This window comes from Vidua macroura, chromosome 10, assembly GCF_024509145.1.
Source record: "Vidua macroura isolate BioBank_ID:100142 chromosome 10, ASM2450914v1, whole genome shotgun sequence".
Classification (NCBI taxonomy): Eukaryota; Metazoa; Chordata; class Aves; order Passeriformes; family Viduidae; genus Vidua; species Vidua macroura.
In genome coordinates, this window is record NC_071580.1 from 1,082,246 (window position 1) to 1,104,696 (window position 22,451).

Sequence of the window (22,451 nt, forward strand, 5' to 3'; positions counted from 1 at the left end):
GCTCCCCGTAATTCCGTGCAAAGCAGGACAAATTCCATGGAAAAGCAGGACACGTCCTCGGGATGCTGAGCCAGAGCCTTCAGCCCCTCGGGGTGCAGCACCCCGGGGGCAGCAGCAGCCCCAGGACTCCTCTGGGGCTCCACAAAGTGACCTTCAGGCGTTTCCCCAGCCCACGGCAGATCTGGAGGGCTCGGGACAGGCAGCCAGAGGAGTGTGAACCCCCCATCCTGTGTGACACCCTGTGGGACTGCACAGTGTCTCCTGCAACCCTCTGAAATTCTTCCTGATGGAAAGCTCCTGTGAGAGGAGATGAATTCCTGCCAGGCTGGCTCCAGGGGGAGTTGATGTAAATCCGTGTTCTGGTGTCCCTCCCTCCCTGCCCTGCTGGAGGTGTCACAGGGGCTGAGCCTGGCACGGGATTTTCCTGCTGTGGGATTTTCCCTGCTGGCTCGGGGTGTGGGTTGTTGTTGGGGTTTGCTTGCTTGGAATGACCCCGAAATCATAAAAGTCCTTGTTCCCCTAGCCTGGCAGCCAAAGAAAAGGTCGGGAATGTGTGAGGTCGAGTTTTCAAGGTTGTTTATTCTTTCTTATCTATAACTTTCTCTCTCTGACCTGCCGAGGTCTGTCTAGTACAGAAGCCATGGCAGTCTCTGCTCAGCCTTGGGGTGGCTCCCACATTTTATACTCAAAATTACGTGTGGGATGTTTACAGATTTGTGCCAATGCCCACCACCCATGTTGGACAGTGTGTCTCTACCTTAAACCAATAGAAAAGTGTCACCAGCACAGCAGGACATGGAGGAGAAGAAGGTCAGGACACGCCCAGATTCCTCCAACTTGTACCCCTGAACCACATTCTAAAACCCCCAAAATTCCACTTTTCCACCCTGTGTTAGTTCAAATATCACACTACTCAAACCCTTGTGGTTTGTAATTCCTCACACAGAGTTGGCAGCTTTTCCCATGGGCTAAAATGGAAGCCACAGGTGGTTTTGACTTCATGCCAAGGTCCCCGAGCCCCCTGCCAGGGTCTGGAGACACCAGGGCAGCCAGAGGGGTGTGCTGGGCTCAGGTGGTCACCTGGCTGTCCACCCGTGCCTCCACAGGTGGCCGAGCAGCTGATGACCATCGCCTACGAGAGCGGCGTGAACCTGTTCGACACGGCCGAGGTGTACGCGGCCGGCAAGTGAGTGCCCGGGGCCAGGGCGTGCCCAAAAAGGGGCTGGGAGAGCCACACCTGGGCAGGGCGTGCCCAAAAAGGGGCTGGGAGAGCCACACCTGGGCAGGGTGTGCCCAAAGGGGCTGGGAGAGCCACACCTGGGCAGGGTGTGCCCAAAGGGGCTGGCACAGCCACACCTGGGCAGGGTGTGCCCAAAAGGGGCTGGCACAGCCACACCTGGGCAGGGTGTGCCCAAAAGGGGCTGGGAGAGCCACACCTGGGCAGGGTGTGCCCAAAGGGGCTGGGAGAGCCACACCTGGGCAGGGCGTGCCCAAAAAGGGGCTGGGAGAGCCACACCTGGGCAGGGTGTGCCCAAAGGGGGCTGGCACAGCCACACCTGGGCAGGGTGTGCCCAAAGGGGCTGGGAGAGCCACACCTGGGCAGGGTGTGTCTGAAAGGGGCTGGCACAGCCACACCTGGGCAGGGCGTGCCCAAAAGGGGCTGGCAGAGCCACACCTGGGCAGGGCGTGCCCAAAGGGGCTGGCAGAGCCACACCTGGGCAGGGTGTGCCCAAAAGGGGCTGGCAGAGCTGCCTCTGCCTTCCCTGGGCTCTCTGCTCCCCCTCTGATGGACTGGGCTCTGGGCGTGCTTGGAAAGCCTCTTCATCCCTGAGTGGGACAGGAGAACCTTTGTGTTTGGGGCACCCATCAAATAAACCCGAATTAATTAACCCAAAGCCTCTTGAGCCCAGCAAAGGCTGGAGTGCCCCTCTTGTGCCACTGGTGCTGGCACAGGGAGAGAAATGTGAACCCTGAACAAAGGGAATGTGGCTGGGGCTGTGACAGCTCCAGCAGGGATCCCAGGGGAGCCAGTCTGGCTGCTCTCAGAGCCACTGGGGGGGCTGGGGACACCACCTGAGGGATTGGGGACACCACCCGTGCTAAATGGGACTGGGGTGACCGCCAGGGCTGCCAGCAGGGCTGGGACAGCGTGTCAGTGTCAGTGTCCTGCTGAGGGACCAGCCCAGGCTCAGGCTGGCACCAGGGGCTCTGGGAAGGGGCACTGGGGGGACAGGAGGCTCTGGGCTCTGTGCTGGGTGGATCTGGGGGTCGCTGCCAGCAGGGGAGGGCAGGGGCAGCTGCAGCCGGGCTGGCTGGGGGCACTGAGCACCCCCTGCCCCCCTCACGCCGGGCTCTTCCTGCGCAGGGCCGAGGTGATCCTGGGGAACATCCTGAAGAAGAAGGGCTGGAGGTACAGTATGGCATCCCCTGCCCCCAGACGAGCATTCCCTTATGGCGTTCCCTCTGATTTGGAGACTTTCCCACGCTGGGTGGGGCTGTCCCAGCGCCTGGCGGGTGCCGTGGTCCCACAGGAGCAGCCACACCTTCCCCCTGTGCCCAGGGCTGGTGCTGCCCTGGGATTTGGGCTGTTCCCGGTGACTCCGGGGGGCTGTGCCCACCCTCCGTGCCCACCCCTGTCCCAGTCACACCCCTCGCAGCGTGCCCATCCCCTCCCCGGTGTGGGAGGCCGGGCGCTGGCACCTTATCCCTGCCGGAAGGCTGCGGGTGAGGGATGCAGAGCTGCGGCAGCCCGGGAGGAGGTGACGCCGCTCAGAGGATGCTCATTAGCACGAGCTGTGGAGCCTGAAGGGATTTGCACAACCCTCAAAGGCCTCCCGCGAGTGTCCTGGGCAGGCTCAGCTGAAGGGGAGGGGGGGGTTCTAGCAGGGCTCTCCCCAAACCCAGCCTAGGGGATTTGGGGTGGGGGTGATGGATTACTTGGTGAGAAATACTCTGGGTGACGTGGAGGAAATGAAATGAAGCCCAATGAAAGCTGGGGAAATTGTGTTGTGCGTGCCTGGTTATGCAGCGAGGTAGCTGGAGGGTGATAAATCTTTGATTTGACATCATGTAGACTTTGCAGATTAATTCAGATGTCTCACACTCGAGTTTAATAGCTCTGGGAATGCTGCCTGGCAGTGAGAGGCACGGGGCAGGAGAGCAGGAGGGAGTAGCACTGCAGCCCCTGGATAAAGGGCTGGGTGCTGCTTCCTCAGCAATTAAAAATGTCTGGGGATTTTGGTCGCTTGGATTACCTTGGGTTTCTATCAGATTTCCAACCCAAACTTCCCCTGACTCCATTCCATTTCCTCCTGCCCTATTTATGAGCATATTTCACCACAACACCTGCAGGATATTTCACTTTCCATCTCCTGAAGGAGCTAAAGCTCAGATCCCCTGTGCTGCTTACCCCAGGTGGAGAGGGACAGTGCCCCGAGCACAGAGGTGCCACTCCCTGAGGCACCTGGCAGTTCCTGGGGTCTCCCTGACTGCCAGAGTTCCATTTGCAGGGAATTCACCCCCCAAACCAACACTGGAGTCAGGGTCTCCTCAACATTTCACAGCTGCTCTTGTCAGTTTGAGCATCCCCAGCAGAAATCCTGCTCCCAGGCTTCACAAGTCGCTGGTGGGCAGCATCTGCTTTGTTATTGTTATTATTAAAAATATTATTATTTTAAAAAATTATATTAATTTTCCTGTTCTTTTCACAGGAGGTCCAGTTTGGTGATAACCACAAAGCTGTACTGGGGTGGCAAGTACGTGTGACAGTCACTTGTCCTGGGGTTTGCTGCCCCAGCCCTGCAGCCAGGGGAGGTTACTGGCACCTGGGGGTGGTTTGCTGCTGTCATTGCATTTCTGTTTATTTTACCAAGAGTTTTAGGGCTGTGGAGTTTCTCACCTGGAGAGGAGAAGCTCCAGGGAGAGCTCAGAGCCTGAAGGGGCTCCAGGAGAACTGCAGAGGGAGTGGGGACAGGGATGGACACAGGGAATGGCTCCCACTGCCAGAGGGCAGGGATGGATTGGGAATTGGGAATTGGGAATTCCTGGCTGGGATGGGATTCCCAGAGCAGCTGGGGCTGCCCCTGGATCCCTGGCAGTGCCCAAGGCCAGGGTGGACACTGGGGTTGGAGCACCTGGGACAGTGGGAGGTGTCCCTGCCATGGCAGGGGTGGCACTGGGTGGGATTTGAGGCCCCTCCCAACGCAGCCAGTCTGGGGTTCTGTAATTCTGGGGGTGTTTAAGTCAGAGCACAGCTCAGGGCTGGCACTCTCCCAGCTGTTCCTGTTTTTTTCCCTTGCAGAGCTGAGACGGAGAGAGGCCTTTCCAGGAAACACATCATTGAAGGTACCTGGGCTCTGCCTGTGCCAGGGGCTCGGGCTGCCCTGGGGTGGGCTCTGGATCCCAATGCTCTCCCATGGGCTGGGGCTGTTTGATCCCACTGCTCCTGTGCCACTCCCATGCAGGGCAGTTCCCTGAGGTGCCCAGAACGCACCCAAGGATTGTTTTGGGTCCCCTCAAAAAGTGTCAGCTGCACTGGCAGCCCCTGTCCCTGCATCCCCTGGGCTCTGCTGGCTTTGGGGAGCTCTCTGCACACCCCAGCCCTTCCCCGTGGGGCCAGGGGCGCCCGGGCTGCCTTTGGAGCCGGGAGGGATGAGGATGAGGGTGTGGGCGTGATGTCAGGCTGCAGAAATAGCCTCTGGAGGGCTGCCAGGCCCCGGCTGGCACGGCTGAGCTTTGCTCCTGGTGCTGCTGCTCCTCAAGGGCTCGGCTCTGCTGCCCGCTCCCTGCCCTGGCTCTGTGCATCCCACCGTGGGGTCTGACCCCAGCCCCTGCTCCCCTTCCCTTCCTGCTGCTCTGCCTTGTCCTTGTGGCCGTGTTCCTGCAGGAGAGGGGACAGCAGGAGCTCCGGGCTCGGTTTGTCCACAGGCAGAGCCTGGGCTGGAGCCAGAGCTGGCTCAGGCTGGGCTCAGAGCACAGGGACAGCAGTGCCAGGAACAGAACCGTGCCCGGGGAACTGAGGGTCACATCCAGGCTCAGCAGTGTCACTGTGCCAGGGGAACTGAGGGTCACATCCAGGCTCAGCAGTGTCCCCCATGCCCGGGGGAACTGAGGGTCACATCCAGGCTCAGCAGTGCCCCCGTGCCCAGGGAACTGAGGGTCACATCCAGGCTCAGCAGTGTCACTGTGCCCAGGGAACTGAGGGTCACATCCAGGCTCAGCAGTGTCCCCCATGCCCAGGGAACTGAGGGTCACATCCAGGCTCAGCAGTGTCACTGTGCCCAGGGAACTGAGGGTCACATCCAGGCTCAGCAGTGTCACTGTGCCCGGGGAACTGAGGGTCACATCCAGGCTCAGCAGTGTCACTGTGCCCAGGGAACTGAGGGTCACATCCAGGCTCAGCAGTGTCACCGTGCCCAGGAGAACTGAGGGTCACATCCAGGCTCAGCAGTGTCACCGTGCCCAGGAGAACTGAGGGTCACATCCAGGCTCAGCAGTGTCACTGTGCCCAGGGGAACTGAGGGTCACATCCAGGCTCAGCAGTGTCCCCCATGCCAGGGGAACTGAGGGTCACATCCAGGCTCAGCAGTGTCCCCCGTGCCCAGGGAACTGAGGGTCACATCCAGGCTCAGCAGTGTCACCGTGCCCGGGGGAACTGAGGGTCACATCCAGGCTCAGCAGTGTCACTGTGCCCAGGGAACTGAGGGTCACATCCAGGCTCAGCAGTGTCACTGTGCCCAGGGAACTGAGGGTCACATCCAGGCTCAGCAGTGTCCCCCATGCCCAGGGAACTGAGGGTCACATCCAGGCTCAGCAGTGCCACTGTGCCCGGGGAACTGAGGGTCACATCCAGGCTCAGCAGTGTCCCCCGTGCCCCGGGAACTGAGGGTCACATCCAGGCTCAGCAGTGTCACTGTGCCCAGGGAACTGAGGGTCACATCCAGGCTCAGCAGTGTCCCCCATGCCCAGGGAACTGAGGGTCACATCCAGGCTCAGCAGTGTCCCCCATGCCCAGGGGAACTGAGAGTCACATCCAGGCTCAGCAGTGTCCCCCGTGCCCGGGGGAACTGAGGGTCACATCCAGGCTCAGCAGTGTCACCGTGCCCAGGGAACTGAGGGTCACATCCAGGCTCAGCAGTGTCCCCCATGCCCGGGGGAACTGAGGGTCACATCCAGGCTCAGCAGTGTCACTGTGCCCAGGAGAACTGAGGGTCACATCCAGGCTCAGCAGTGTCACTGTGCCAGGGGAACTGAGGGTCACATCCAGGCTCAGCAGTGCCCCCGTGCCCGGGGAACTGAGGGTCACATCCAGGCTCAGCAGTGTCACTGTGCCCAGGGAACTGAGGGTCACATCCAGGCTCAGCAGTGTCACTGTGCCCGGGGAACTGAGGGTCACATCCAGGCTCAGCAGTGTCACTGTGCCCGGGGGAACTGAGGGTCACATCCAGGCTCAGCAGTGTCCCCCGTGCCCAGGGAACTGAGGGTCACATCCAGGCTCAGCAGTGCCCCCGTGCCCAGGGAACTGAGGGTCACATCCAGGCTCAGCAGTGTCCCCCATGCCCAGGGAACTGAGGGTCACATCCAGGCTCAGCAGTGTCACTGTGCCCGGGGAACTGAGGGTCACATCCAGGCTCAGCAGTGTCACCGTGCCCGGGGGAACTGAGGGTCACATCCAGGCTCAGCAGTGTCACTGTGCCCAGGGAACTGAGGGTCACATCCAGGCTCAGCAGTGTCACTGTGCCCAGGGAACTGAGGGTCACACCCAGGCTCAGCAGTGTCCCCCATGCCCAGGGAACTGAGGGTCACATCCAGGCTCAGCAGTGTCACCGTGCCCAGGGAACTGAGGGTCACAGCAGTGTCCCCAGTGACCTTGTCCCCAGGAGAGGAGCCAGCCAGGGCTCTGGAGCAGGAGCATCCTGCTGCTTCCAGGGCTGGGGCTGCTCCCAGGGATCCTGGGCTGGGGAATGCTGTGCAGCAGGGCAGTGCCAGCGCCCAGCAGGGCAGTGCCAGTCCCCAGCAGGGCTGTCCAGTGCCCAGCAGGGCAGTGCCAGCCCCCAGCAGGGCAGTGCCAGCGCCCAGCAGAGCAGTGCCAGCCCTCAGCAGGGCAGTGCCAGCGCCCAGCAGAGCAGTGCCAGCCCTCAGCAGGGCAGTGCCAGCCCCCAGCAGGGCAGTGCCAGCGCCCAGCAGGGCAGTGCCAGCCCTCAGCAGGGCAGTGCCAGTGCCCAGCAGGGCAGTGCCAGCCCTCAGCAGGGCAGTGCCAGTGCCCAGCAGGGCAGTGCCAGCGCCCACAGGGCAGTGCCAGCGCCCAGCAGGGCAGTGCCAGCGCCCAGCAGGGCAATGCCAGCGCCCTGGGGAGGGACTGGTGCCTGTGAAAAATGCCAATCACTTGGTTTTTAAAATTTTTAAAGTCTAATAATAATAAAATGGTTATAATATAATATATATAATATATAATATATAATAAAATAAAATTGTTATAATATAATAATAAAAATAGCAATACAATTAGAGGAATAAAAATTTAGAGTTAGGACAATTACAAGACAATAAAAAGCAGAGAATTCCGGATGCTCTCGGGCCCTTAAGCCACGACAAGCACGCCTTGTGAACAAAGGAATCACCTCAAAAGCAACAGCCTGTTGCATATGCAAAACACTTCATGATTATGCATATATTTTATTTAAAACAAGAAATTCATCTAGTACTTGTCAAAAAGTTTCTGTTAATTCCCAGGCGCCTTTGAGTCTCAGTCAGGCTTGAAGAAGTTCATTTCTATTGATAAGGAAAGCCATAAATTCCTCTCCTCTGGAAGATTTAGGGGTTTCTGTAATTGTTATCCTTGTGCGAAGAATTCCTTGATTTTCTCATCTATTTCTTGAGCTAGTTAAAAAGTATCTTACATAGTATAGTTTCTATTTTAACACTGTGTTATAACCTAAAAATACATTGAACACACCACTTGAGAGCATTAATACAGCACAACTTTCCAACATGGATAATATGATATTAACATATAACACATAATATATAATATTCATTGTAACTATTGTGTAAAGCCAATCATAAAATATGCATTTTTCACACTTACATAGTACACATCTTACATGTATAGTTTCTATTTTAACACTGTGTTATAACCTAAAAATACATTCAGCACACCACTTGAGAGAATTAATACAGCACAACTTGGATAATATAATATTAACATATAACATATAATATTCATGGGTAATATAATATTAACATATAACATATAATATTCATTGTAACTATTGTGTAAAGCCAATCATAAAATATGCATTTTTCACACTTACATAGCACACATCTTACATGTATAGTTTCTATTTTAACACTGTGTTATAACCTAAAAATACATTCAGCACACCACTTGAGAGAACTAATACAGCACAACTGTCCAACATGGATAATATAATATTAACATATAACATATAATATTCATGGGTAATATAATATTAACATATATAATATTCATTGTAACTATTGCGTAAAGCCAATCATAAAATATGCATTTTTCACACTTACATAGTACACATCTTACATGTATAGTTTCTATTTTAACATTGTGTTATAACCTAAAAATGCATTCAGCACACCACTTGAGAGCATTAATACAGCACAACTGTCCAACATGGATAATATAATATTAACATATAACATTACACATATAATATTCATTGTAACTATTGCATAAAGCCAATCATAAAATTTGCATTTTTCACAGTGCCCCACCTCCTCTGCAGTGTGACCCTGTCCCCACGGGAGGTGCAGGACCTGCTGCATCCTCGGGGATGGAATCCCCTGTGCAGCAGCTCCTCCTTTCTGTGCTGCACACCTGGAAAATCGGAGCCCCAGGGCAGTGCCCAGCTCAGGTGGGATGAGCTGGGGGCAGCAGCCCCTCCCTGAGCTGCAGCTTTGCCTCCTTCCATCCTCCTTCCTGCTCTGGGCAAGTTTTATCCAGGATTGCCCTGCAGAGTTTTATCTTGGAGTGTTTGCAGGATCCAGACACATCAGGATCCTGGGACTTTCCCAGTAAGGTAATGCTGGAGAAAGTTTTTCCTGGTAGCAACATTTTGTTGAATTTTCATCTAAAAAAGCTTCAGTGAGGTGCTGGCACTGAAGGAGCTCAGGGAGGTGGCAGGTGTGTCACAGGCACTCCAGACCCATCCATTTTCCATTTCTTGTGGAGATACTTCGTGAAATGACAGAAAAACACTGGCAGGAGTTGGAATAATTTCACAGAACACCCAGCAAACAACATTAAGGTCAATGAGAGATATTTTATATTTCTATATATATATATATTTATATATATCCGTGTGTGTGAGAGAGAGAAGAGGATTTTTAACCGTTATTTTCCACAAATCTTCCCAAGAACAAAATGTTTTTATGAATGTTCATGAAGAATGAGTCAAAATAGAGCAGGCTGAAAATGTTTGCTGAATTTTGAGCTGGATGAAATGCCCATCCCCTGCTCACCCTCTCTCACACACTCATACATAGATATATAAATATATCTGCAGGGGTTTGATGCCATCTCCCATCAGATCCTCACAGGAAGGCTCCCAAAACCTGGACATTTATGGGCTGAGCTGCAAAGGGCTTGCTCTGCCAGGCTCCCTGTGCAGTGCAGGTGGGCACGGCTCACCCTGGCAAGGTGAAGCCCTCCCTGCTGCTTTCCCTGCTCCTCGTGACCAGTGGCACCAGTCCACCCCAGTGGCACCATCCTGCCCCCGGGACTGCATCCCTGGGATGTGCCCCTGGCGTCAGGAGCTGGAGCAAGAAAGGCTCTGTGACAAAATTCAGATTGCATTCGCTGCAGGCAGGAGCAGGGCCCTGGAGCAGCCCCTGGCAGCTGCCCCTGCCAGGCTGGCAGGGACACGCTCTGCGACCAGGGCTGGGCCATGTCGCCCTGATTGTCAAGAGTTTTCCAAACCCTTCTGAGTTGACATTCTTGTAGAGAACTTTCCCACACAACTTTCTATAAACAACCTGTTGTTTTGCATTCTTTCACAGAGGCAGAGAAATTTGATGTACAGGTAGCTTGTCCAGTGTCCTTGGAGAGGTGGCACGTTCACCCTCCAACCCACTGGCACCTTTGGAGAACTATAAAAGATTGGAGTCAGAGGAAATAAATGAGTCTCTTCGTCGTGACCAAGGCTGTGGTGTGTCAGTTTTTCCTTGTGTCATCTGGTGACAGAGCAGCACAAATCCTGGAGCTCCAAGCTCTCTGTGTGACCACACTGGTGCTTTCTTCTTTCTGCAGGGACGTGGGACAGCATTATTCAGCATGCCTCTCACATCCTGAGTGGTTATGTGTGTGTATATATCTATATATATATAAATACATATATTTAAATGCAGCCAGCTGTGTTTGATCCCATTTTGGCTCTGTTCCGTGCCTCCCTCTGACCCTGCCTGTCCTTGTCTCTGCTTTCCCATGCCCAGGGCTCAAGGCTTCTCTCCAGAGGCTGCAGCTGGAATATGTGGACGTGGTCTTTGCCAACCGGCCGGACAACAACACCCCCATGGAAGGTTGGTGGGAGCTGAGCTGGGAGTGGTTAACCTTTGGTGCCTGATCCTGGCCTAAGGGCTTAGAGTGAGGAGGGCAGGAAGCCAAAACCAATTAAAACAATTTGTAATCAGTTGTTCAGGCGGGGCAGTTTAAATGTGGAATGTGTCATTTTGGTAGCCAGGTCCATGGAAGGTGTCCCTGCCCACACAGAGGGTTGGAATTAGATGTCCTTTATGGTCCCTCCCAACCTATTTAAGGTTTCTATATCTACCCTGCCACGACATGAATTTGTAGGTTTTAGAAAGAAATGGAAGTTTCCTTTCTGTCCCAGGAGTGGCTTTAATGTTTGGAGTATTTCCTTTTCCCAGTTCCTTCAGACAAAGGGGATTTGTGGCTGGATTTAAGGCTGGATTTATGGCAGATGGCTGCAGGAGGTGTAGTGGATGGTCCATGGCAATCAAACAGAGCTGCAGCTCTGTCTCAGGAGTGCTGGCACCCATTTCCTTGCTGGACATGGGGCTGTGCCACCCAGTGAGGCTCAGGGACTGGCCTGGGATTTTAGGAGCTTCCCCAGGAGCTGCAGAGTCGAGGAAGACTCTGTGTTGTGTCTGGGAGGGAGGTGTGACCTCTGTGCTCGGTCTCCTGTCACTGAGCAGCCTGGAGGGGCTCCCGTGGCCAGGGCACAGCTGATCCCACCTTCCCAGGGCTGGCCCTGGCAGCCAGGCACGGGCTGTGGCGCTGGCTGAGGCTCCAGCAGGGTGAAAAAAGGGACATTTCTCTTATGAATGGCGTGCTGGAGATACTTCCCATCTTCTTCCTGCCTTTTTTATGGATCACCTACTAAGCCACTTCCATCCCAGAGCATCTGCTGGGCCATCTGTCGGTGCTGCTTCCCGAGCCACTCCATCCTGCTCAGACCACACACGCCTCACTTCTCCCACAGGCAACCATGGAGTGCCTTGGAAGGCACCTTAAAGCTCACCCCATTCCCTCCCACTGCCCCAGGCTGCTCCAAGCCCCGTCCAGCCTGGCCTGAGACACTTCCAGGAGTGGGGCAGCCACTCCTGAAGGAGAAGGTGACCTTAACGTGTTCCCTACCTGTGGGTCCTGCTGGAGCAGCCAGCACGTTGTGAGCAGCGGGGCACAGCCAAATCCAAACCTGGATGTCCTGTTTGTTTTCCCTGCCTGCTGCTCCTGGGGTTTGTCCCCTGTCCCTCCTCCCTCAGCACCAAGGAGCAGCTTCTACAGATCTGACCCCAGCCAGAGCAGATCCTTCTCTCCCCAGGCTCTGTTCCTCCCCTGGGGAAGGAGCAGATGAGCATCCGTGGGGATTTCTGTGCTGTCAGTCACTTGGGCCTCAGGGCACCTGGCCAAGCTGCTTAACCTAAACCCCCGAAATGTATTTAATGTTCTTAAATGTCTCAGGGCAAATTAAAACAGTTTTCCATTGTAAGAGCAGCGAATGTTGGAGTAGGAGCAGCTGGAGCTGAGCACCTTGGGCAGCTCGTGGCTCGTGGCTCTGGCCGTGCCCCAGAGCTGGGCTGGGGTCTGCCAGGCAGGGGGTGAGGGCTGCCCACCCTCCCTGGGGCTGGCTCAGCCGTGAGTGGGGTGTCCCTGCTGTCCTGGGCCACCCCCAGCCCCTCACTCAGGGACCCTGGGGATGGCTGGTGGTAAGGATCCCTTTGCACAGCCCCCGTGTGCTCCGTGCCCTGTTCCTCGGGCTGAAGATCTCATCCCCCAGCTGGGCAAGCAGAGGCTTTTTCTTCATCCCAAGGGGCTTTTCCAGCAGGGCAGCTGGAGAGGAGGGTCCCTGGTGTGTCCCCATTGTCACAGAGCCAGGTGACAGCGCACCTGGCACAGCCTGGCACGCAGGGAGGGAAGGTGACAACGTTCCTTCCAGGGAACTTTAACCTGCTCCAGAGTTGTTGTTGTTATGGTGCCCCTTAAGGGGCTGTTATTTGGGATTTGAAGCATTGATTTACGTTACAAAAACCCAGCAACTCCTGTTCCTAAGCGCTGCCATTTGGGCATCCAGCTGGCAGGACAAGAGATCCGGGCCTGTGCCCTTCCCAAATCCCACCGCCGTCCCCTGGCTCTCTCAACAAGGAGATACAGATATATTTATATTTACATACATGTTCCGAGTTGAATTGGGTTTTTTTTTTGAAAGGAGTAGAGGCTGGAGAAATGAAAACAACCCTGGGCTGAGATGTGTAAGAGGCGTGTGACGAAATGTTTTGCAAAACTCTGAAATGGTGGCGGGGCAAAAATAGAAAACTAAACCCAGGGAGAAGCTGCTGAAGGGAGGCAGGAAGGGAAGGATCACTTACAGGCTTAGACTGATGGTGGTAGGGAATGAAAAACAATTTTAAATTAAATATTCAGATGGGGCAGATGGAAATTGCTCATTAACTGAATTCTGGAGCCCTGGTCAGGTGGAAGGTGTCCCTGCCCACAGCAAGGGCTTGGAAGAAGAAGATCTTTAAGGTCCTTTACAACCCCAACCAGTTTTTGATTCTGTCTTTACACTTCACTGAGATGAACTGATATTTTTTCAGGAAGAACTGGAAGTTTCCTCTCCATCCCAGTGCTGGCTCTAACGCTGTCTGGGGTTCTTATTTCCTTTGCCTCGCTCCCTCGGACAAAGTGGATTTGTGTTTGGGTTTGAGGCAGGTCTGTGTGTCAGAGCAGCCCTGTGGGTTATAAATGGAGCCTTCCCCCCTGGAGCTGCCTGGCAGAGCCTGCAGGAGGATTCTCAGCAACGCCCAGGCTGGCACTGGAGCCTCCTCTCTGCCAGGCTCCTGCTTTTCCTGCCCTAAGTGGGACGAGAATGCAGCTGCTGTGTGGGCTCGGGGCAGCAGTGCCTGCAGCCCTGACCCCGTGCGAGCTCAGGGATTTTTTGGGCACTGCAGGCTCCAGGGCAGCCCCTCCGCAGGGGTTTGGGGTGGTCAGAGCTGCTGGGGCAGGCGGGCAGTGCCTGCTGACCACGAGGTGCCACGGGCAGCAGTGCCCCAGAACTGTTTTCTTGCACTTCCCAGGGCGAGTGGAGCTCATTCTTCCCGTTCTGTGGGCAGTGGTTGTGTCCGTGCTGCAGCCCTGTCAGAAATTGGGTTTATGACCACGGCCAGGGCAGGGCTGCGGCTCGTGGCTGCTCCTGGGGGCTGTGACACAGGGCAGGGGCAGATGGGATATTGGGAAGGAATTCCTGGCTTGGGAGATCAGGAAATCCCTGGCACAGGGTGCCCAGAGCAGCTGTGGCTGCCCCTGGATCCCCGGCAGTGCCCAAGGCCAGCTTGGACAGGGCTGGGAGCAGCTGGGCCAGTGGAAGTCCCTGCCCACAGCAGGGGTGGCACTGGATGAGTTTTAGCATCCCTTCCAACCCAAACCAGTCTGGGATTCCTTTAAACTAAAGTTTATGAGGTTTTTTTCCCACCCCCAGGCAGGCAGGGAGGTCTGAGGGGTGAAATCCAAGATCCTCTCCTGGGGTGTGTGGCCTTGCAAGCTCCCATATCCCAGGGAACCGTGGGGACCATGGCCCAGCAGTGGGGACCATGGCACTGCTGTGCTGGGCTTGGCAGAGGTGACACCTGGGGGTGACAGGGCCCTTGGGTTCAGTTCTTGCAGCTTTGTCCCCAGTGTTCCGGGTAAAAAGAGGCAGACCCAGATATGTGCTTTCAGGAAGCCAATTTTAAAAAAAAATATATCATTTATTTTGAAGTTTATTTTTCCACTGTGCTGCCCTCTTGTGTTCCGTTTGGGAGGAAATGTTCTCCTAAGGCCGTAGCCGGGTGGGAAAGGCAGTTTTGAACCAGCTGCAGGGTCAGTGTCTTGATGTTTGCACTGAAAATGCTTTTCCAAACACACCTGGGCAGGAGAGCGCAGCAGGGGCGTGCTCAGGGCCCAGAGCTGTCCGTGTGTGTGGCGTGTGGAAGTGGGTTTGGTGGAAACGTGGCCTCTGGGCTCTTCTCACTCTCCTTTTTTTGTCCTTGTTTAGAAATCGTGCGGGCGATGACGCACGTGATCAACCAGGGCATGGCCATGTACTGGGGCACGTCCCGCTGGAGCGCCATGGAGATCATGGTGAGGAGCGTGGAGGTCATGGTGGGGCCATGGAGATCATGGTGGGGCCATGGAGATCATGGTGAGGAGCGTGGAGGTCATGGTGGGGCCATGGAGATCATGGTGAGGGGCATGGAGGTCATGGTGGGGCCATGGAGATCATGGTGAGGAGCGTGGAGGTCATGGTGGGGCCATGGAGATCATGGTGAGGAGCGTGGAGGTCATGGTGGGGCCATGGAGATCATGGTGAGGAGCGTGGAGGTCATGGTGGGGCCATGGAGATCATGGTGAGGAAGGTGAAGGTCATGGTGAGGCCATGGAGATCATGGTGAGGAGCGTGGAGGTCATGGTGGGGCCATGGAGATCATGGTGAGGAGCGTGGAGGTCATGGTGGGGCCATGGAGATCATGGTGAGGAGCGTGGAGGTCATGGTGGGGCCATGGAGATCAGGGTGAGGAGTGTGGAGGTCATGGTGGGGCCATGGAGATCATGGTGAGGAGTGTGGAGGTGATGGTGGGGAAGGTGAAGGTCATGGTGGGGCCATGGAGGTGATGGTGAGGAAGATGGAAGTCATTGTGGGGGCCATGGAGATCAGGGTGAGGAGCGTGGAGGTGATGGTGGGGCCGAGGAGGTCATGGAGGTCATGGTGGGGCCATGGAGGGGATGGTGAGGAGCGTGGAGGTGATGGTGAGGAGCATGGAGGTCCTGGTGAGGAGTGTGGAGACCATGGTGGGGCCATGGAGATCATGGTGAAGGCCGTGGAGGTGATGGTGGGGCCATGGAGATCATGGTGAGGGCTGCTGGCAGGGCAACCCTGGGCATGCTGGGTTCCACTCCATCCAGGCTTTCCACCTCAAATAATTTAAGAGCCTGTCCCAGAACAAGCCCGGTGCCGATTAGGAGAAGATGGGCTGGTGTGTGGGGGGGTTTGGGTGATTTATTTGTGTTTGTGTCCTTTTGGTTTGACTGAAGTCGAGTCCTTCAGTTTGGTGTCAGCCTGGCCCATGGACGGGGGTGGAATGAGATGGGCTTCAGTGTCCCAAACCAGGCTGTGACTCCAGGAGATGCCAGGATTGCCTTGGCCACCTCCTGTCCCCTCAGAGAACGTGGCCTGGCGTGTCCTGCAGGGTGTTTCCATGGACTGAAGTGTTTTCTCCACGGGTTTCCCCTCGGCAGGAAGCCTACTCCGTGGCCAGGCAGTTCAACATGATCCCACCCGTGTGTGAGCAGGCCGAGTATCATCTGTTCCAGAGGGAGAAGGTGGAGGTGCAGCTGCCAGAATTGTATCACAAAATCGGTGAGTCTGAGCCTGCTGGGCCATGGAGGTGATGGTGAGGAGCGTGGAGGTGATGGTGAGGGCCAGGGAGGTGATGGTGAGGAGCATGGAGGTGATGGTGAGGAGCGTGGAGGTGATGGTGAGGAGCATGGAGGTGATGGTGAGGGCCATGGAGGTGATGCTGGGGGCCATGGAGGTGATGGTGAGGGCCATGGAGGTGATGGTGAGGGCCATGGAGGTGATGGTGAGGAGCATGGAGGTGATGGTGAGGGCCAGGGAGGTGATGGTGAGGAGCGTGGAGGTGATGGTGAGGGCCATGGAGGTGATGGTGAGGAGCATGGAGGTGATGGTGAGGAGCATGGAGGTGATGGTGAGGGCCATGGAGGTCATGGTGAGGGCCAGGGAGGTGATGGTGAGGAGCGTGGAGGTGATGGTGAGGAGCATGGAGGTGATGGTGAGGAGCATGGAGGTGATGGTGAGGGCCATGGAGGTGATGCTGGGGGCCATGGAGGTGATGGTGAGGAGCGTGGAGGTGATGGTGAGGAGCATGGAGGTGATGGTGAGGAGTATGGAGGTGATGGTGAGGGCCATGGAGGTGATGGTGAGGAGCATGGAGGTGATGGTGGGGGCCATGGAGGTGATGGTGAGGAGCATGGAGGTGATGGTGAGGAGCATGGAGGTGATGGTGAGGAGCATGGAGGTGATGGTGAGAGCCAGGGAGGTGATGGTGAGGGCCATGGAGGTGATGGTGAGGAGCATGGAGGTGATGGTGGGGGCCATGGAGGTGATGGTGAGGGCCATGGAGGTGATGCTGGGGGCCAGGGAGGTGATGGTGAGGGCCATGGAGGTGATGGTGAGGAGCATGGAGGTGATGGTGAGGAGCGTGGAGGTGATGGTGAGGGCCATGGAGGTGATGGTGGGGGCCATGGAGGTGATGGTGAGGGCCATGGAGGTGATGGTGAGGAGCATGGAGGTGATGGTGAGGAGCATGGAGGTGATGGTGAGGAGCATGGAGGTGATGGTGAGAGCCAGGGAGGTGATGGTGAGGGCCATGGAGGTGATGGTGAGGAGCATGGAGGTGATGGTGGGGGCCATGGAGGTGATGGTGAGGGCCATGGAGGTGATGGTGAGGAGCGTGGAGGTGATGGTGAGGGCCATGGAGGTGATGGTGAGGGCCATGGAGGTGATGGTGAGGGGTATGGAGGTGATGGTGAGGGCCATGGAGGTGATGCTGGGGGCCATGGAGGTGATGGTGAGGAGCATGGAGGTGATGGTGAGGAGCATGGAGGTGATGGTGAGGAGCATGGAGGTGATGGTGAGGGCCATGGAGGTGATGTTGAGGAGCATGGAGGTGATGCTGGGGGCCATGGAGGTGATGGTGAGGAGCATGGAGGTGATGGCCATGGAGGTGAGGGCATGGAGGTGAGGGCCATGGAGGTGATGGTGGGGGCCATAGAGGTGATGGTGAGGAGCGTGGAGGTGATGGTGAGGAGCGTGGAGGTGATGGTGAGGGCCATGGAGGTGATGGTGGGGGCCATGGAGGTGATGGTGAGGAGCGTGGAGGTGATGGTGAGGGCCAGGGAGGTGATGGTGAGGGCCAGGGAGGTGATGCTGGGGGCCATGGAGGTGATGGTGAGGGCCATGGAGGTGATGGTGAGGGCCAGGGAGGTGATGGTGAGGAGCATGGAGATCATCTTCTGGCTGGGGCATTCCCAGGGAGAAATGGAGAGTAGGATCACCTGGGGCTCCAGGTGGGACCAGTGACAAAGCCAAGTCTCTATCTAATAGTGCCCCAAAAGAAAAACCAGCTTTCTGTGCCTCTGATGAAGTATTGCTTAATATTATATGTTAATAACTAAAGTACATTAATGAAAATATTAAATATTAATTGCCTTGGCTGCGCCTTACTCTCTGAGATTCATGGGGTCCATTAAGTAAAATAAATCCTTAAGGGCACCAGCAGCACCTTCCTGGAAGACCAGCTGAGCGTTGCTGCCAGTGGCAACAGAAACAAGCAGCAATCCGTTTGCTTTTGGTTTAGTTTTTGGCTGAAAGGCGTATTTTTGCTGCAGCTCTGATTTGTCCCACTCCCCCAAACCCCCTTTTTCTGTTCCCTCCGCAGGGGTGGGAGCAATGACGTGGTCTCCCCTGGCCTGCGGGATCATCTCAGGGAAATACGGCAACGGCGTCCCTGAAAGCTCAAGGGCTTCACTCAAGGTATTTCTGGTGCACGTTTGAGTTGTGCTGCTTCTGTGAGGGCAGGAAAACAACGACAAAGGGGAAAGGGCTCCCTCGTGAGAAGGCCGGGCTGTGCTTGGATGGAGCAGCTCGGTTTCTCTGGCAACCACACTCCAAAGAGCAGGAGAATCTGGGTTAGAACGAGCTCGGGCTCCCCACGCAGGGAGCCCAGGGGGGCTTGGGGCTCCTCTGGGGGCAGTGCTGGATGCTGTCCCCACCCTGCACTGAGGGGCTTCACCCGGGAGGAGGCACGAGCCAGGGGCTCTGTGGTGCTCCAGGCTCCTCGCTGATGCTAATCCTGGAGTTGTTACGGTTGGAAAGGACCTCCAAGGTCACGGAGTCCAGCCCTGAATGGATGCAGCTGGTGCCTCGTGCAGCCCCCTGAGCCACGTAGGTCCAACAGACTTGGGCATCGTTTCCCCGGGTGCCAGCCTAGGCCAAGGGGGTGCTCAGCCCCCCAGCATCCCTCCAGTGATCCCAGTATCCCTCCAGAGACCCCCAGGCCAAGGGCAAGCCCACTGAGGACCCATGGGCTGCTGGGGGCTGCCCTCTCTAACAGGTTTTGGCATTCTGGTGTCACCACAACTTGGTTTCCTCACAATTGTCCTGATTTTATTCTGACTGGGGGTTGTGGGGACCAAAAAGAAAAGAGAGATTCCAGGCTCTGGAGTGAGAACAAAGCCAGAGAGCTGAGGACAACGGGAGGCATCCTGGCCGTGCCCTAATTGCTTTGTGCAGCCAAGCTTTGTGTTACTCAGCCCCCACGACCCTCTGGGCCGGACGTGGCTTTTCAAGTGCTGCTATTTATACATATTTATAGATTATAATTACAAATCGCCTCAAAACTCCCCGTTTTGGAGGCTGAAAGCTGACAGCCTGACGTGCTGTGCTTGCCCTGCAGTGCTACCAGTGGCTGAAGGAGAAGATCATCAGCGAGGAGGGCAGGAAGCAGCAGGGGAAGCTGAAGGACCTGTCCCCCATCGCCGAGCGCCTGGGCTGCACGCTGCCACAGCTGGCTGTTGGTGGGTGCCTGCACAGCTGCCACCTCCAGGGCTGCTCCCCCCTCCTCAGGGCTCAGGGATGCCTTGGGAAAGGCTGACACAGAAAATGGGTTCTCTTTCCACCACGGTTTGGGCCGGGCCTGCAGCTAGAGATGTGTTCGTTGTTTAAAATGCGTAAAAAAAAAAATTACTGATCCTGGAGTAGAAAGGAATTTGGGGTAGAAAGGAACTCTAAATTTTGTTCCAGGGACACCTTCCACTAGCCCAGGTTGCTCCAAACTGGTCCAGCCTGGCCTGGAACACTCCCAGGGATCCAGGGGCAGGCGCAGCTTCTCTGGGCAACAATTAATGAAACCAGGATTGTTTCCAGCAGCAGCACCAGGCTGTGACTGACAGGGTCAGTGTCTTGGGCATCCCTGGGGCTCCCACCTCCCTGTTTCCCTGGACATCCCTCCCCCCGTGAAGCCATCACCTCTGTGGTGCTGGGCTGGCAGACACGAGAATGCTGTTCAGAATGAGTTTTGGGGTTTTTTTTCCTAGTAACTATCTTTATGCTGCTGAGAGCTGAAGCTGGAAAATACCACATTTATCAGGAAGGTGATCCCTGGTTCAACATCCCAGCAGCGAATCCTTGTGACAGGGAAAATCCAAACCCCACAGGCAGGAGAAGTGCTGGGGCAGGGAGCAGGCTCAGGTGGGATCCTGGAAGATCTGTGGGGTTTGAGATTTGATCTGTGCATCTCCCTCCCGGTAGTGCCAGAGGAGCAAAGTTGAGACAAGGAATGAGGTAATTTTCAGAGGTTCTGTCAAAAATCAGGGACTGGAGCGAGGCCCTGTCAGCCCCTGCGTGCTCCTGACCACTTTGTGCCTTTGTTCCCAGCATGGTGCCTGAGGAACGAGGGGGTGAGCTCTGTCCTTCTGGGATCCTCCAACCCCGAGCAGCTGATCGAGAACCTCGGCGCCATCCAGGTGAGTGCAGGGGGTGGCAGCTCCGTGCAGGGAGACACCCCCAGACCCCAGCACCCTCCTTCTCTTAGTTCAGGGCTGACACGTGGGATTTTGTCTCTCAGCTCCATTCATGCACCCTAATCAGGCCCATCCCTGGTGCCACCATGGCTCAGCACCTTTTGGGGTCATTGCAGACGTGCCCAGTGACACGAGGGTGGCATCAGCAGCTTTCAAGCACCTGAAAATGCAAGTGAGCCCAGGGCGTGTTGTGACAGATTGTGTGCTGTCACATTTCACCTGCACCCACCCTAATTATTCCCTGTTGGTTTTCCCCAGTCAGAGCTTGCTCTGCCTCTGCTGTCCTTGCCAGCAGCTCGTGTCCCAGTGCAGCCAAGCAATATTCCACACAGAGAGCTGAGAGGCTTTGCTGTGACTCTCTCACTGAGTAAAGATCCTCCTGTGGTTTTTCCTTTAAGGGAGAAAGTTATTAGATGAATGCTTAATAACTGTCACACAAAAACCCCAGAGGAAATGTACTTTGATAAAATCTAGGTTTCATTTTGGAACTATCTCGATTAAACATCGCTTTCTTCCACCCCAGGTCCTTCCAAAGATGACATCCCATATTGTAAATGAAATAGATAATATCCTGGGCAACAAGCCCTACAGCAAGAAGGACTACAGATCCTAATGCAATGCATGAATTTCCTGGACTGCATGGTTTAGAAGTGCTCTGTACTCCAGTACAGCCCTGAATTACTCTCATGAGAATCATTCAGCACTTGCTGCTCGGTGTCTACTGTCACTGGATCCTTCGAGATGTGTGCTCTTGCTACTACTCTGCAGTGAATTTAAAAGCACAGTTGATCTCTCTTCTAACCAAGAATAACCTTGTATTTTCTTACCTTCTTGACCGAGTTCATTAATTTTTACTTTACTCTTTGCACCTCATGCTTGTGCTGTGACAAACACTTGTAAAGCAAAAAAAAAAAAAAAAACAAAAACAACAAAAAAAAAATTTATAACCTTCAGGTACTTGGTAATTAAAGAAGGATGTACAGATCTATTTTTTCAATGAAGAAAAGCCAGATACAACTTCAGGTTTTAATAAAACCATGTTTGGGAAATCTCAACTATAATGTTTCTTCAGGTTAACAGATGGAATGGGCAAGCTCAAACTTTGCTTTTTTACGCTGAATATAAGCTCTAGGATTTCTTTGTAGTTGAATAAAGGCTGTAAGACAGAGAACTAGCTAGCAATTAGGTAGTTCAGCTCCTAATTTTACAGCTGTTCCAGCTGTGGAGTGGAGCAGTGCTAGGAAGCCCAAACACGCATGTCAGGTTACTGAACAGAACAGCTCTGCAAAGTTCTCCATAAACCTTAAGCCAAGAAAGCCATGATTAAATATTGGGTTTTGCATCTATAGAAACCTGCCTCTACTTCTGCCTGCTTGTAGACAGAGCTACTGCAAATTTCAATATTCAGGAGCTTTAAAGGATCTAGGTATTATAAATATACACAATATATAGCTGCTGAGAACTGCAGGAACAATCAGGTACATACTCCAAAAGGCTACACCTGCTTCCACTTGCTTTGGAACTGGGAGTAAGTAAATGTATAAGACGCATTTTAAACAGATTTTTGTGAGCATTTACAGGAGTTGACAGGAAGAATTTACATCCTAATTGGCCCAGCTCAAGCCCACGTTGTATCTCCCCAAGGATTTGCTCTGTACCATGCTCCTCTGATTTCAGTCTGTATTTCTCCCGTCCCTGCTGGGACACAGCTCTGTACAGTATTTGTAGGACCCTTGTACTCCCCCCCCTGCAGCACTCACCTGGGCCAGGTGAGCAGCTCCCCACACCTGAGTGGTCTCCTCCTGTATCTGAAGCTGTGGTTGTGTGTAAATGACTCCTGCTGTACATGAGAAATGCAGTCTGACTGGAATTCTGCTTGGACGCAATAAAAGCATTTTGTGCATCTACGCTGAGGGCTGCAGGCCTGTTACTGACACTGGAGCTGCCCTGGGCCAGCAGGGCTCTCTGCTGAGCCGGGGGGGGCTGTGCCCAGGGACACTCCAGATGTGCCCAGGGACCATTCCAGATGTGCCCAGGGACACTCCAGATGTGCCCAGGGAACACTCCAGATGTGCCCAGGGAACACTCCAGGTGTGCCCGGGGACCACTCCAGATGTGCCCAGGGACACTCCAGATGTGCCCAGGGACACTCCAGATGTGCCCGGGGACCATTCCAGCTGTGCCCAGGGAACACTCCAGATGTGCCCAGGGAACACTCCAGATGTGCCCGGGGAACACTCCAGATGTGCCCAGGGACACTCCAGATGTGCCCGGGGAACACTCCAGATGTGCCCAGGGAACACTCCAGATGTGCCCAGGG

The 22,451-nt window shown here is 55.0% G+C and overlaps 1 protein-coding gene across 2 annotated transcripts in view; it reads left to right on the forward strand.

Moving 5' to 3' along the window:
• The window catches only part of KCNAB1 (potassium voltage-gated channel subfamily A regulatory beta subunit 1), a 68,987-nt gene extending 46,949 nt beyond the window's left edge, over positions 1 to 22,038 (forward strand). For both annotated transcript variants that reach the window (XM_053986922.1, XM_053986921.1), the window contains exons 4-14: positions 1,107 to 1,186; positions 2,366 to 2,410; positions 3,711 to 3,755; positions 4,301 to 4,344; positions 10,465 to 10,551; positions 14,526 to 14,611; positions 15,767 to 15,887; positions 17,989 to 18,083; positions 19,006 to 19,126; positions 19,986 to 20,074; positions 20,655 to 22,038. In XM_053986922.1, the coding sequence (XP_053842897.1) occupies positions 1,107 to 1,186; positions 2,366 to 2,410; positions 3,711 to 3,755; positions 4,301 to 4,344; positions 10,465 to 10,551; positions 14,526 to 14,611; positions 15,767 to 15,887; positions 17,989 to 18,083; positions 19,006 to 19,126; positions 19,986 to 20,074; positions 20,655 to 20,744 (903 nt within the window). In that variant the 3' untranslated portion in view covers positions 20,745 to 22,038. The remainder of the gene's footprint in view (positions 1 to 1,106; positions 1,187 to 2,365; positions 2,411 to 3,710; positions 3,756 to 4,300; positions 4,345 to 10,464; positions 10,552 to 14,525; positions 14,612 to 15,766; positions 15,888 to 17,988; positions 18,084 to 19,005; positions 19,127 to 19,985; positions 20,075 to 20,654) is intronic.
• The last annotated feature ends 413 nt before the right edge of the window (positions 22,039 to 22,451 follow it).